The 15,888-nt window shown below is 38.5% G+C and overlaps 1 protein-coding gene across 1 annotated transcript in view; it reads right to left on the reverse strand.

The window, feature by feature from the left end:
• Positions 1 to 3,887: 3,887 nt before the first annotated feature.
• CRY1 (cryptochrome circadian regulator 1) overlaps positions 3,888 to 15,888 on the reverse strand; it is a 33,176-nt gene continuing 21,175 nt past the window's right edge. Inside the window, exons 3-14 of the mRNA XM_054387004.1 lie at positions 15,554 to 15,696; positions 14,757 to 14,941; positions 13,277 to 13,365; positions 12,534 to 12,674; positions 12,124 to 12,435; positions 9,871 to 10,022; positions 9,570 to 9,772; positions 8,681 to 8,782; positions 7,280 to 7,372; positions 6,110 to 6,181; positions 5,904 to 6,011; positions 3,888 to 3,925 (exon numbers count right to left, since the gene is read on the reverse strand). Of these exons, the coding sequence (XP_054242979.1) occupies positions 5,908 to 6,011; positions 6,110 to 6,181; positions 7,280 to 7,372; positions 8,681 to 8,782; positions 9,570 to 9,772; positions 9,871 to 10,022; positions 12,124 to 12,435; positions 12,534 to 12,674; positions 13,277 to 13,365; positions 14,757 to 14,941; positions 15,554 to 15,696 (1,596 nt within the window). The 3' untranslated portion in view covers positions 3,888 to 3,925; positions 5,904 to 5,907. The remainder of the gene's footprint in view (positions 3,926 to 5,903; positions 6,012 to 6,109; positions 6,182 to 7,279; positions 7,373 to 8,680; positions 8,783 to 9,569; positions 9,773 to 9,870; positions 10,023 to 12,123; positions 12,436 to 12,533; positions 12,675 to 13,276; positions 13,366 to 14,756; positions 14,942 to 15,553; positions 15,697 to 15,888) is intronic.

The following is a 15,888-nucleotide window of genomic DNA, read 5'->3' on the forward strand; positions in this document are numbered from 1 at the left end:
TGCTCTTTCCCTGCAGGTGACAACCAGCCCTCACTCTCGCTCTCTGCGAGCCGGGGCAGAGCTGCGCCAGGGGTAGCTTGTGCCGGGCGAGGGCGGTGCCCGGGGAGACGTACGCGAGGGGTGGGCGGTGCGGTGCCGGGAGAGGGATGCGCTCTGCTTCCTGCTGGCTGGGGCTCGGCGCCTGCCCAGCTCTCACAGCACCATCTACAGACCACGAGCGAAAGAGCAGCCAGAGGAAGAGACAGTGCTGGGGATGGGGAGATGTTCTTCCCCAAATCGCACCGCGCTCCGCAGCGCACAAGAGGGGAGACCCAAGCTACGACACAGACCTCGAAGGGCAACGTAGGTGAATTGTTTAGGTTGGAAAAGACCTTTAAAATCATCAAGTCCAATTGTTAATCAAGCACTGCCAAGTCCATCACTAAACCACGTCCTAAGTGCTGTAGCTACACATCTTTTAAATACTTCCAGGGATGGTGACTTCCCCACTTCCCTGGGCAGCCTGTTGGTCATGTCACTGTGCAGATTGCTGCATACACGGAACAAGTGCGCCACTCCTGGCACTTTGTACAGTTTGTGACACACCTACATCTTCCTCTTTCAGCTTCTGTGTCATACTCAAAAACCAACCAAAAAAAACCTGAATGGCGCTGTGTTTAAAGTTTCAGCACATAGGAAAAACTGCTTTAAGGACATGACAGAACATTTTAATTCATCATTAAATTTTAAAGTATAAGTTTAAAATAATAAAACTCACAGAGCTTAATGTACAGGCCACAACAGTTTTACTTAAAACATTCACCAAGAACCTGAAGGGGTTTTGTTTTTCACCTCTGAGCATCACTTTCAGAATTCCAAACTACCTATAAATAGAGGGATACAAGTCCCCAGGCGTTTGCATACCGCTGCCACAAGCTCTGCTCTGATGGAAGGCAGGTTTCAACGCACCACACAGGGGAGCAGCATGGGGGCGCATGGCTCCATCACAAACTGCCTTTTCCTAACAGGACGCTCACGGGTGCTCCAGCCAACTACAACTGGGTTTTCTAAGTTAGAGGAAGGTTTGTGTAAATGTCACTTCTCTTCCACAGAAACCGGTCAACTGGTTGCTAAGCCTAGCATGAAACTAATTTCTAACCGACAGGTACTTCTCACTTTAAATTGGCCCAGGATTCCCACTGCAGGGCCCTCACAGGTATGTTCTCAACTCCGTTAATTCCCCTCCCTCCTCTGTAAGCAGGTAGCACCAGCACGAGAGAGCCTGCAGAAGTTCCTCTGGAAACTCTCGGTGGCTCCTGAAGGCTTAAAGACAGTTGAAGCTTTACATGGTAAGTATCAGCTACAGCTGTCCCTGCACGCTTCTGGAATGCATTCTCCTGGGGTTTGGTTTTTTAAAAGACCTCAGCTGGCAATGTTCCTCTTCATGTCCCTTACCAGCTCAGGGAAGGGTCAGTCAAATCCCTTGGGAACAGAGCTTTCTTTAGGAACACTTTAATACTCCATTGCTGGAGGAGAGGTCTAAAACACAAGATCCTGGCCCTTACCCATACCGGGTTTACAACATGCATCCAGCTCCTTCAAAATTACAAGGGAGTAAGTGGGGGTGGGGAAAAAAACCCAACCCTCTGCCTGTTAGAATAGTTTTGACCAACTTTTCTGTGCAGCCAAAACCTCAGCCTTCTTTCATTTACTTTTGTGGTCACAGTGAGTACCAGTGGGAAGAAAGAATACGAAGCAAAGGGCTCCTCTGCTACTCAGAAGGCAAGTTTTCTCCTCTCTCCTCTCTCACATTAACCTGCTTACAAGCCACTTCTTCCACTGCAGTCCCAAGAGCAGAACTCATCCCAGTCAGCATGCAAGTGAAGCACTGTCTTCGTCACAGATTTTCCTTTGCTAATCGAAGGACTTGCCTATACCAAGATGAGAAGTCCTCCTTCAGTATTTAAGCAAAATGAAATTAACTTACAGAAATTAACTTCTTGGGAAATTTCTTCTTTCACTCACTGAACTTCAGACTGGTTGGGGGAAAAGGTGTGTTCTTACCTTGATAAAGTGTCTCTGTGGGAGTTCCATAGCCTATTTGCTCATAATATCCAGATGGAATGTTTTATTTAGATTTTTTTCTTTTATATGAAATTGTCAGAAAAAAATCCAGTATGATCTTGTCTTGACAGAATAAAGCACTTCCTGAAACAGTGTAGGCCTACACTTGTGGGTTTTTTTTGACTACTTGCGTAATCAGTAAATAAACAATTCTTCTATTTTTGTCCTTAGGAAACATCTCCGTTGGTCCCTTCCAACCCTGACTGATTCCATGATTCTACTTAGACTGTAGTAAACATTTAGCATCTGCTTTTCCACTCTGGCTGTTGAGATTTTTACTGTCTTCAAGATCAGTCAAAGATTCTCTGCCTCAAGACAGTAAGCAAGCCTCTATTTTCTTAGCAGTGCTTTTGATTTTGCAATTGTATCCCAATCAGCATGCAAAGATACTTACATTAATTATTATCTAAAATCTAGGAACAGGCAGAAACATGGCAGTTTATTCTGCAGCAAGTGCCTTGCTGCTGCAAATGTTGTTAACCCATACATTTAGTCTGAATTTTAAACTGACACATGGAAGTACCACATGACTGGAAGTCACCCATGTGATACTAAGAACAAGATCATTAACTCCTCCCACATAAGAACTAATTTGTGCACCCACTCAAGTAGGCAACTGATCTAGTTCTATGTAAAAGATAATAATTCAGACTGCTTCTTCAGAGATCTTAGTCTGAGAAAACATCTAGATACAACTTCTCTAAGCATCTGAGATAGTATTGACTGAGCAGTCAGCAAAGTCGATGTGTTTTTAGAAATCAGCATCCTCAAAGAGCAGCAAGCTAGCTGCAGTGCAGCAAAGACTACCAGGCTATGAAGCAAATTGCAATTACAGGTAAAAAAAACCAAAACAACCACCAAAAAACCCACCCCAACAAAACCACCAACAAAACCCTACCTGTAGAATTTGAAGAAACAAATGCATTGCTGAAAACCATTTAATGGTAAGAATGCATGCATGCAATTTCAACAAAAAGGTCTCACTAGTTTGGACAGTATTTTGCTTCAGTATTATGACACTTGAAGTGAAAAGTAATACAGTTCACTGCTAATGGTATCCAGATTAAGCCTAAAAATTCCATTTCTTTTTTCCTGAAAGAGTTTTGTTTGGAAATACATACTGGGGCAACAGCATTCACAAAAGACAGACATATGTATCTATATATACAATTTCCTTTTATTAACAAGGTATGTCATTACTGAACAAGGCAACTGGGAAATACAAGGACTAGACATATACATGAAAATTTTACAACTCGACAACAAGTTGGCATATGACTTATATACAGATGTGATTACTAAAGATTATGACTACTGTATTTGATTAAACACTGTCCTAAGCACTTACATTATGAAATTATGATGTTGATCACACAGAGGTCATGATGCAGAATCTAAAAATGACGACAATTTAAAAACTTTAAAACCTTCTATGTCAATCCATTTTACAGAACATCACTACAGCTTTTCCTACTACCATATACATGAAAGATTATCAAAAATATATTGATGGGTCTATCGCTAATCATGAATGTTTTTATTTACATTAAGTTAGCAAATACCTCACCAAATACTTTATATACAAAACTCAATTTGCCCTTTGTGAAAGTCATTAAAAAGTTAAAAACCATAGAAATGCCAGTTAGAAATAACGCATTCCAAAAATTGGACTTGTTTACAACAACTGAGAACAAGTGAAAATAATTTATGAAAAACTATGCCATTTTAGTACGTGTACTCTCACAACACTTTAGGTCCAATATAGAGTAGCAGGAATTTTGTCCTGTGTGTTCTTTGAGTGGCATCTTCTCTTCCAATAATGCTGCAAGAAAAAGGGGAAAAAAATTATTCCTGAGCAGTTTGTTGTGATTCTTTGAAGAAGGCAGAAATAATTCAAGGAACCAATATTCTTTCCCCCCCTTCTCAGTGCAGGAAGCCCTGCCCCCATCTGTATTGGCCCAAATACTCCAAATTCTTACTTCTTCCTTCTTAGAGGCTAAAAGGGGAAGGAAAAGGGCAAAGAAAAAAAAAAAAAGAACACAAAGAAGAGAAACCAAACAGCCTCTGTACTTCAGTGCTATTCAGAAGGTGCTCATCCTTTTGCCAGCAGTCTTTTTGAGTATCATCTTGTTTGATTTTTGCATTTGACTACAATGCTTTTCCAGCATGCTTTGAACACCCCTAACAAAATCCATCTTCTCTGATAAACTCTTTCACCCTTCCAACCTGTCTCAATTGAAAAAGAGCTTAGACAGGAACCAGACGTTCGCTCTGCAGGCACTTCTTCTACACAGACACGAGCACCTAAGGAATTCTGCAATACAAAACATGGATGCTGAATGAATCTACACATACTAAGGATTAGACAGCTACTGAAACATGGACTCTCTTGGAGGAATTATCTTCCAGTCAGGCCCATCCAAGTACCAGAAATCAGTATGAGAGCAGAGAAGCACAGTTTACAGTGCTTCCAGGATGTGAGAAAACAGCAGATGGATCAGTTGCTAAGGTCTCAGCTCGTTTCTTCAAGTGACAGGCATTATGGAAACAACGCTGTAGTTCTTCACTGGATCAAGTCATAAAGCACTGCAGTAACTTTTTCAAAGAGCTGACACCACATAAAATTAGATCTTGTTGTCAAATCCAAATAAAGTGGATTGAATTTCCCTTTTTATCTCTAGAGATGCTGAATGCAGCTTCATCTACACGTATGGAAATCCTGTCTTGCAATTCCACCAAAAATTTCTCCATGTGCTATTAACTCACCTAATGTGCTATTCTTACTTACTCTTCAAAATCCACAATGACCAACATTTTTTTTTCCTTGATAAAAGATAAGGATGGAATGGCATCTCAGTCACCTTTAACCTATGCAGCCACAATCCTAGTCTTGAAATTTTGTCCTCTGCTATTTCAGGCAGCCCTCCATTCTTTAGCTTTCTTCCTAAGTAACTACTCTGTCTTTCAAGTGATGTTCCTCACTCTTAGATCAAGCTCACTGGGGGAAGGAGTGTAACATCTTTGGCCTTCCCTTTTCTCTGTCCTGTTCCTAAGTAACTTATCCAAACACAAAACCCAATTATCTTCTCTGTGTTGATGTTTTTACATACATTAAACTTTCTCCATCTTAATGAATCTCTCTACACATTTTTACATCTATCTAGCAATGCCTCCATCTCCAAATTCAAGCATTTTTCACCACAGCTTGTCTTGACAATGGCAATCTGAGCACCCTGCTTAGCTTAGAGACCAACAGCAAATGCTCAAGTCTTCAAATCTTTCTTGTCCCTACATCTTTAGATGCAGTAATTACATCACTATTTTGCAAGTTTTCTGCATTCTCTCTCTAAAATATGTTCTGCTTAGTCCACTTATACACCTAAAACTCCAATCCAGGCCCTGAGCCTTTCAAGTTGTGACACTTCTGATTCACATCACCACACATTCACACAAATGGTGCTGCTGGCATGACTTCAGGTAAGATGAGAAGCAGAGTAACTGAAGCTACATAAGCAGCTCTGCTAATGTCTGTGAAACCACGGTTTATCCATATCCCCTTCATTAAGCCCTCAATCTGTGTCTGATCATCCTGGGTCTGGTTCTATTTCAGTAACTACTTCCCATCTCGTAAGCTCTTTAAAGCCAGGATTTTGTATTGTTTGTACAGTACCTGGAACGGAAATATTTGTAGCAATAATTTAGGATCCTTTGCACTGCAGTGATACACGTTATCATGGACACAAAATCTGTACAGAAATTTACTCATTAACAGGATAACGTTAAGACGTCTCAGATCTTACCAGTTTAATTTGTGCTCTGTCGCTGGACTTTTGGTCCAACGCTCTGAGTTTCTTCTTCTGGATTTGGGCGTTTCCCTGCACTAATGCCAGTACCCAGGGACGTTCTTCCTGATAATTTAAAACCAGTATTTACATTACGACTTTGTTCCATCTTTATATACTCAGGAAAAGCGTTTCAGGTTTGGTTTTTTTGTTCTTTAAATTACCTGCTTGCAACAAATGTGGTTGCTGATTGTCTCCGTGAGCATAGTGTAAGATACTACTTGCTTGACAGTAACCTGTTCAGATACAGTAGATATTTATTATAATAAATTTTAGAACTGCAAGCAAGTGTACAGTTACATTGTTTACAACAACAAAAAGGAGCCAATTGATTTATTTTCCAATCATCAAGAAAAATCCTGCCAGAAACCATCCTGAATGCAGAAGAGATCTGATGCAAAAAAACCAAAAGCCTCCTGGCAGCCTACAGCAGTTAAATATATATGCACTTATATGCAGAGTGAAAAATATTAAGTGCCTACATATTTATGTATTGTATTTTCAACAAGCAGAATGTTTATATAGCCAGGGACTGTAATTCTAAGTTGTTAGAAATGTTAACATTTGTTTTGACAAGTAGCAATACTAGTGAATCCTTAGCCTAAGTAGTGCAAATAAATAAGTAAATGCAAGTAACAAAGACCCAAAGCTATTTTCTGGTTCACATGAACTACTCACTGGCAACCTTGACACTGAGCACTCCACATAAATAGTGCGAATTAGCAAAAGCAATTGCAAGGTTTCTTATTCTGAACAGTTGTGGCAGTCCAGTTATGTTCTGGACACTTAAAGCAAAACACAAATTACAGTCCTTCACGATCAGCAAACACACAACTTCTCCCAGAGCTGCAAAGAAAGAAACAGTTGTGCTAAATTTGTCGTTAACTTTGATATATTACAAAGCACAGCTTAAGTTTCTGTATGCTTAAAGTAACAAAAATTTACCTCCATGGTATGAGAATATCCACACAGAACTGTGGAAATGGATTATACATGGAAAGACTAGTAATGAAATGAGGGAAAAGATAACATTCAAATTTTGCTATCAAATACGCAAAGTGAGCTGCTTTCTTTCAGTATCTTTCAAGTAACCTAGGATAATGTTTTATTAATTTTTGTGTAGTCACACTTGTGATCCCTCCCACTCACATAAATTTTGTTCTAGGTGAGCACTTTAGAGAGTAAAGTAACAAGACAGAACAGAAGCAAAGCCAGTTCAAGTTGTAGGCAGCAGCTGTCACCAACAATCTATCCACGTTATTTTGATGTTTTGTCTGTTTTTCCATAGTTGCAAGAATTTGGAGATCCTCTATAGGCAGGTACTGCCATAATACCTTGCTGCTGAATTCCACTTGCTCCTGTATGAGAGTCTCCCAGGGGACATGACTGAACACCTGTATGACCATCACCAGTTCCCAGCTGAGCTCCTGGTGAGGCAGAGAAAAAGACTTAAACATAACAGAAGATACAATTCCAGTTCTGGAATTTAAAATGTTGGGGTTTCCCCCCTTCCTCTTCAAGAAGCAGACTTTGACTGCCTCTTTCACTGGAGATGTCCAAAACCCACATGGATGAGTTCCTGTATGCCCTACTCTAGGTGATCCTGCTCTGGCAGGGGGGTTGGACTAGACGATCTTTCAAGGTTCCTTCCAACCCCTAACATTCTGTGATTTTTTTTTTTTTTTTTAATCCAAACCACCTGAGAACAGGTCCAAAGCTTTAAAGCTTTTGTTATTCCAAATTCATACTTGCAGAATCAGAAGAATACACAGTAACCTCCTAAAAATGGATACCTTTCTGATGTGAAAAGTATAAATACATATGAATATATATGTATGCATTTTAAGGATAAAAGAATGCACATAATGCTATTTTTTTTAAAATAAGCCCTGCCTGCCTTCCTTCTACATCTCTGAACTTTAAAGAAATAAAAGCTCAGGCACCCAGCTTTAAGAATTCTAGACTTCAGTTCTTCAGGAGGAACTGTAATGGCTGAGGACAGTGAGGTCCATCTTTCCTTTGCAATCTGCTCCTAATCTTGACTAAAGTTTAAGGAGAATACAAACTCTGTGAATTTCCAGTTCTACTGTATCCTTCTACAATGAGTCGTCCAAGGTGTACACAGTATTCAAGATGGTGATGCACCATGAATTTATACAATCTTAATACTGATCTTCATATTTCTTATTGTTTTCTTAGTAACTAGTTAATCCTAGTCTTTGTATGCTACAGTAAGAATGTTAACAAATCTAAAGCAATCTTCATCAAACTGTGTGAATTCTATATTAAGGTCTTTCAGATGCGGCCCACCATATAGTTGTTGACTTTATGGTAGAATTAAATTCCAGTAAGCAATCTAATGATAGCATTAGAAAACTTTACAAATTAACAGTTCTGACTTGAAAATTCACAGATCATTCCTCATTACAGGTATCAGGATGTTTGTAGGCTTGTAGGAGAAAATCCTCAAATACTTTTGAAATCAAACTGTTTTATACATGTAGGGTTTTGGAGGGGAACAGGTTAAAAAAAATGCTTGTTTGAGACAAACCTGAAGATGTCTATACACAAATACTAACAAAATTAGCAAATAAATTTGAAATGTTTGTGACTTGCATTGAAAACTGTATTGTGAAGAGAGTTCTTGCTTATACTACATAATGCCAAGGGCATTATAAAAGAAGTTTGCACAGTTTAGTTCCAACAGTTCTCTGTATTAAAAGAATTTGACTGACCTCCTGTACTACCACAACCAGAAATGCTTTCTCCTGGCGAATAGCTCATTAGGCCACCATTTCCATTTCCATTTGGATTTGAAGGCACTGTTGCAAGAAGACCTAACAAACAAAATAAAATGTATAGCCATAGAGACATACAGAAGAAAAAGCAACAAAATCAAACAACCTGTAGCATGCTTTTCCTCACAATGGTCAAGTCTCCACCTCACCAAGTGGTTTACCTTTGTAACAGAAGAATATCTGTCTTACCTACTTCTTGGATCTTGCCAAGTTTTAGTTCATAATTACTAAAAGGCATTTTCAGCATTCTGCACAACTTCTCCAATAATCATTATCTACATCTATTCACTATGTTGTATTGAAGTTCAGCATGTCCTGATTCAATATCCAGTATCTGCACACAGACTGCTCACACCTTCCTGAGCTGTACAAGTGCATGTGGTTTACCTCGGAGCAAAAGGGGATAGTCTTTCCTATCTAGGAAGAATGCTCCCAGAGGCTGCGTTGGTCCCTATTTCAACAACAGAATTGACAAATGCAAATACAGTAGGTTTGAAGTTATGAACCACATTAATTTTTTAATCACTAATATTAAAACCTATCTGTACACAACACACAGAAGACTCAGTTTAACCAAAAAAACCTTGGAAAAACCCACAGGAAAAAAATATTCAAACATTCTGGGTAAGATATGGAAAGAGGTACTCCACTAAAACACTTCTTTCTCTTTCTTGGTTATCTCTAAGACTTTCATTTATTTGGATATACAACCTTGGTCATCACACTGAGCTCCCACTGGATTACCACTGCTATGAGACAAAATTAGTAAGTGCTAGAAGGTGAGGGAAGTTTTCAAATAAATAAAGCAAACAGCCTATAACCATACCCAGTCCTCTGTATCGTGAAAGCTGCTGGTAGATTTGTTTCATCCTCTCAATATTCAGACGGCTTGCCTCTGCATGATTTACCATTGGTTTGGGATAGTTAACTCCTATAATACATTTTGCAGCCTTCTGGACACTCTCTGGGGCATTCCAAGGATCATAGATGTATTTTGCAGGGAAACCTCGAAGTACTGGCAAATAACGCCTTGAAAAAATAAAATTCAAAAGGCCATTTAAGTGTAAAGCCACTTGACTGTTCAAGCAACATTCATGAATTGCTGCAATTTTTGGATTGGGACTTACCTGATATAATCTCCATTTGGGTCAGTTCTTCTGCCAAAACCCACTGGGCAGTAGCAGTGAAAAAATTGCTGAAAGAAGGAACTGCAGGACAGCCACATCCAGCTTCCAGCATTCACACTCCAATCTGCATCAAGTAAGAGTTCTTCAAAGACCTTAAAAAAAATTAGAGCAACAAGTTAACTGGAACACCTTCCAGACATCTAGGGTTTCAGGAACTGTTTTGAGTTTCTGACTTCAGCAGAAGAAACCTAGGTCTTCAACTTAGCAACATTATTTCTTGCCTGGCAAAATTCACAGAATGTTCAGTACACAAACTCAGATAATTAAATGCAAAATTCAAGAGCAAAAGTGTGATAGCCTGTTTGGCTTTTACCCTGTAAAAAACCTTGAAGACATCTCAGAAAGCTACAATCAGAAAGTCACACTTCTTGCATAAACACACAGTTAAAATAAATAAATCCCAAAGGACTGCTGGAGCCTAACTGCTTACAAGGGGCATTTGTTGCTTTCAGAGGTTACTTCTTCAAACTACAACTGAGTGAGCTTTGTAAACTTCCAGGGAACAGGAAACATACAAAGCACATTGCAAAGTCAGCTTGCACAGAGCCTTTCACTATGAGAGGAGTCCCAAGAGTAGAATTCAAGAGTTTCAGGGTAGCACAAACATTCAGAAGTTCTATTCATAAATGCAAATAGTTCATCTATTAAGTGACAGTTTTGAGGACGTGCACTTAAATTTCTGGAGGTATATGAAACACCAAGCATGCTGAAGAAGGGTGGGGCAGATAATGACTTCTAATCTGAAGACAAAAACAGTCTTGTCTTGTAACTGTTATGTCTAATTTATTAAAAATAACCCAGGAAGAAGTTGAAGATTTATGTGGCTTACATTAAGTCTGGAACTCAACAGGTGTGAAACATCCAAGTTTCCAGCCCTGATTGTTTTTTAACACAGACAATATTAACCTGTATAAAAAGTTTCTCTGCTCAGATTGCTGACAAAAATACCATGAAACAGGGATCTCTCCACCTATATTCCATAAGGCATTCATTCTATGGAACACACTGAACGAGCATTAAAAAGTACCTTGGTCTCAATATCTGCAGCTATTTGGGAAAAAAATCGTATTTTTCAAACCAAACTTTTATCTTAAACAATTTAAAAGTAATAACGACTATTAACAAGACCTTCAGATGAATGTTGTTAGCACATAACTGTTCCACTAGATGCTGCCATCTAGTAAGGCTTTGGAAGTAACATCACCATGGAAGGCCAGGTTAACTTTCGCTAGCTATAGATGTATGAATTCAACATCTTCCACTGCACAAGTCCAGACCCTCCATACATCTGTACTATTTCAAATTTCAGAACAAGTCAGTGTTTACCTGTAGCATACAGCTTTGCTGTTTGGCTGACTTACCTGTGTACATGCATCAATGTCTTTATGGACTGCAAAAGGAAAATTCCTAAAGCAGCTTATGTGGTTGTGCAACCAAGATAATTTTGGAATTTTTTAAAATGAAAGATGTTTGCTTACAACTGATATGTTAAGAAAGGTGACATTTTGTAAGATTATATACATATATGAATGAGGTCAGAATCCTGATGGCAAATAAAATTGATTATCATTGCTCAGTAAAAGATATGCTACCCTTCTAAAAGTGTAAAACTGATACAAAGGCTGAGATGAAATTATTCCATTCTTTTCTTCAGGAGACTGACATTTGTAATTTGAACTTTGGTATCTCTTTGGTACTTGCATAGAAATTAATTTAACTGGAACTTCAGCCAAATGATTCTGCCAACACTCATATATCTAACTTTGGGCAACGGGACAGAAATTGCTGAAAGGATGTTCTCAGCTTTTAGCTTTTCTCCCTTTAGTTCACGTGGTGCTTTCCATTTGCTGGGAAGGAGATGCGAGATGTGAACAGAAACTGTTCGCACAGTATGATTGGAAAGACATTTCAATTACAAGAGTAATCCAATTTTATTTGCCAAGATTTTTGAAGAAATCTCAAATTTAGGAGAACTGCAGACCTATTCTGACTGCAAGAAACGCTTTAAGATACCAGTAAAAAGAGGCACTCAAGAGTCAAAACTTCAGCACCACTGATTTACCAGAAGCAATTTAATTTTGGCCACAGTTCAAGGTTTAAAATTCAACCTTGACCACACAGTAGTGACAATTCTAGAATGACTACCTGAAACTTCATCTGGCACTTTAGAAATTCACAAAGAAGAAACAATACCTTCATTCCTTCTTCCCAGCTAATCCAGAGGTCACCTCGAGTCAAGAAGCAGGCTACAGCATGCCGAGCTAAATGGTGAATCCAACCTTCTTGACGAAGCTGTGTCATAATTGCATCAATCCAAGGAAAACCTGTCCTGCCTTCTGCCCATTTGGCCAAAGCTTCAGGATTCTTATCCCATGGAATTTGAACACAGATAGGATTCCCCTCCATTTTATCAAACCGTGGATTGTTAGTCGCCGCTGTGTAGAAAAATTCACGCCATAACAGCTGGCCATAGAGGGAGAGGGGAGGGGAGCTGTTCTTTTTTACCTGAAGATCATCATTAAAACATTTTATTAGTAGAAGTAGTAAGGAAAAAAAAAAAAAATCACAGCATCTACAGGTAAATGACTATGTAGGAACCATACCTTTTTGTACAGATCCGTTAACTTGAAATAAAAGAGACGGCAGGACAAACAGCCGAAGCGGAGGTAGGGGCTCAGCCCTGTAGGGCTTGCCAGAAGGGAATTCGCATTCATTCGTGGTCTCTCAAAGTTTGCCACCCAAGCCTTAAAAAAAAAAAACAACAACACAAGACCAACAAAAACCAACCAAACAAAAACAAACCACAGGGCAATATCAGACCATAAGCTCGGTGGTAACTTGCAAACAAAGGAAGAAATCCAGACACTGGACATATGATCATGTTACCTATGATATTTAGGGCTCCCTTTTGAATCATCAGAATCCCTAGAAGGTCATTAATCTCAATGCAGAAGGTGTGAGCTGCCTGCCAGAACTACCTACCCCTTTCTCCTAGACACAGAGGAAACTTAGACAATGAGCAATACGTTAGCTTTTAGACTAATTTCCCTTTAAAGCTATAAAAAGCATGTATTGTGTGAATTTACTTCTAAAGAAAAACCAGTTTGAGTAGAAAACAGTATAACAGACTTTCTCCAAGATTCAAATTAAAGACAACCTATTATCATCTTTTAAAGCTAAAAACCAGCAACTTGCTTTATATCATTACATCAAGGCCTTTAGGTCAAGTTTGTGCTTTTGTCTTTTTTCTTTTTTTTTTTTTTAATGACTTGCTTGATTTCTTTTACATTTCAAAGAGCAGCTATGTTTCACAGATGTGTTGTACTTGCAATGACTTGAAACATACTTTTCGTTCTAAATGCCTTTCCAATCGTGTGAGAGCTTCTGTTTCTCCACCTGGCCACACTGCAGAAGGCAGACCATCTGTGTCAAAACCTGAAAAACAAATTGAAACAAAGAAATTCCTTGTTTGCTTATACTGTAGGGCAGCAAAGCTCTAGTGCATTGATACCTACCTACATTTTATTGTACCTCGAGAATAACCCTGAGTTGGGCACATTGCAAAGTACAAGATTTAAACCAGTATGAAACCAGGTCTTACCAAAGTACATCCAATACCTCTAAACTGTAGCAAAACAATTTTTACATTTACATTAATTTACATTACAAGTTTTACATGCTGAATTGCCTTACTTCAACTCTACTTCTATTTTTTGCAGAAAGTGACCTTTCTATCATTTTTCCAATTATTTTCAAGTTCTCAGCTCTGCGAATTTGTGGGCTGTGCCAAAAAAATCACTTCCCTCCCCCCACTGCCCCCCGAATTACTACTAAAAACCAAGGATTGCTGTTGTAATTTACAGAATGTCTCAAAGCTTTTCCCATTAAGTTTTGCTTTGCAAGGATTGCTATCTTCAGAACATTCCTGGGTTTCATTGACCCTGACTTAAATAACAGAAGGATTATTGTCAATTGAAAATAAACACATACTTGAATTGTGAAAGAAAGATGAAAAGAGGTAACAATATTTCTCCCACCCCCCTGCATCTCCCCCAAGATTGTTCACCAGGTGCATGAGGTAACATGTCAGTCTGTAGTTTAACCACTGTATAGTGAGATCTCTTCTTAAAAAGGCTTTAAAAGCAAGGTCTCTTGTATGAGAGTTCAAAAGGACTATACAGAGCAGCCAGAGCTTAGCCAAAATCTGTCCAGACCCCTTTGTTAGCAATCCAGAGGTCATACCATGTTTGGTTTTATCTGAGGGCAAGAAAAGAACAGGGAAGTTGGGGGAAGGATTCACAGCACAACTGTTTGACACTATTTCTCAGAATTAAAATTTACAGAAACACAAGACTACTTCTTCCAAGAAGCTTCTCCAAGGATTATTTGCCTTATTGTGATTTTGGTTTTTTGGCATTGCAGGTTTTGGGGTTTTTTGTTTGTTTGGAGTTTCTTTTTTTAATTAATTTATAAAATGACAGATTAATGACCTGAAGCATAAGGATACCAAATGCATGTAATATAAAATGAAGTATCGAAGACTATTAGTAGCTTAATGATTATTTGATACCATGGTAAAATGGCTATGCTGTATTACAGGAAGACAAACAGTAGTCAATATAGTTTGATGTATCTGACCTCCCATTTAAAATAAGGCAACTAAAACACAGAGTTGCCTATCCTTTTTGGGTTTGTATGTCATAAATGGCATTAGTTTAACAATTAATCATGAGGAGAACCTCTCTCATGCTTATTTTAAGTATTGTGATTTTAGCAGTAGATTACATCTTACTTGTTTCACAATGTCAAAGTATCTTAGAACATACCTAGCTCTTCAAGTGATGGGACACCATATTTCTCATCATGGTCATCAGAAACTGGAGTAGTACACTTTGCCATTACTTCTGGGGTTATAGTCTCCACAGGCATCTCCAGTGGTTCCATTCTACTAATTAAGGTCTGGAATCGCTTGTAAGTAAGAGGAGGCTGGCCACCATTTAATTCTATTATTCTGGATTTTACAAAAGGGAAAAACAAGAAGAAAGAGAAGAGGTATGTCAAACAATAGTACAATTTTGGCTTTTCTAGTAAGGTACACACACCAAGAAATACTTTCTGACCCACCTCTAGTACGTTAATAAAGTCACGGATACACACAGAAGTCCAGACAGTTTGAACTTTAATTTTAACTATCCTCTTCTCCCCATTAAAGGAGACATACAAATTAACTGTTTATAACTAAGTCAATTATTTTCTTTCCTGGGTGGGGAAGAATGAGTAAGTATTGCATATGAACAGCTCAAGGAAAAGAAAAATACAGATAAGCAAAGCAGATAAGAGATCATAGTTACATAAAAATACATCCAAATTAGCTACTACACTATTAAAAAAACATCCTATTTTTCTATTCTGGTACTATTCAGATACAGTTATGGATCATTCTTTGGAATTGCAAAGTTCTACTCAGTGTGTAATAAAATTTGAATGGATGGATGGATAAAAGAAACAAAACAAATTTGTAGTCTTCCTAACTATAAAGTGTTCTGCATAGAAAGTAGCACATGCTAGCTAACCAAATAGTACAAAACATTCATACTTAAAATCAGAAGTAATGGCAACTTACTTGTCTAGGTCATACAATGTATGGGAAATTCGAACAATGACCTCCACTCCAGCTTCACTAGCTAGTTTCTTAATTGCTGCATCTCTTTCCTTCCCAAATGGTTCAGAATCATATTCAATAGAAAGTTTTGCAATATTCCATTCCTGCAACACAAACCAAAAAACATGGGGTTTTGGCATCTTGACTGCTTGACAAAAGGTGAGGGAAAGAACAGGAAGGACAGGGACAAGATGGAACACCAGCTCTTATCCATAGCTAATTGTCAGAGATACACAAATGCTCAAAATACCTTTAGACACCTAGACTCACAGAAACAAAGTCCAATGTTTTGGCAT

The sequence above is a fragment of the Indicator indicator genome, chromosome 14 (genome assembly GCF_027791375.1).
Source record: "Indicator indicator isolate 239-I01 chromosome 14, UM_Iind_1.1, whole genome shotgun sequence".
Classification (NCBI taxonomy): Eukaryota; Metazoa; Chordata; class Aves; order Piciformes; family Indicatoridae; genus Indicator; species Indicator indicator.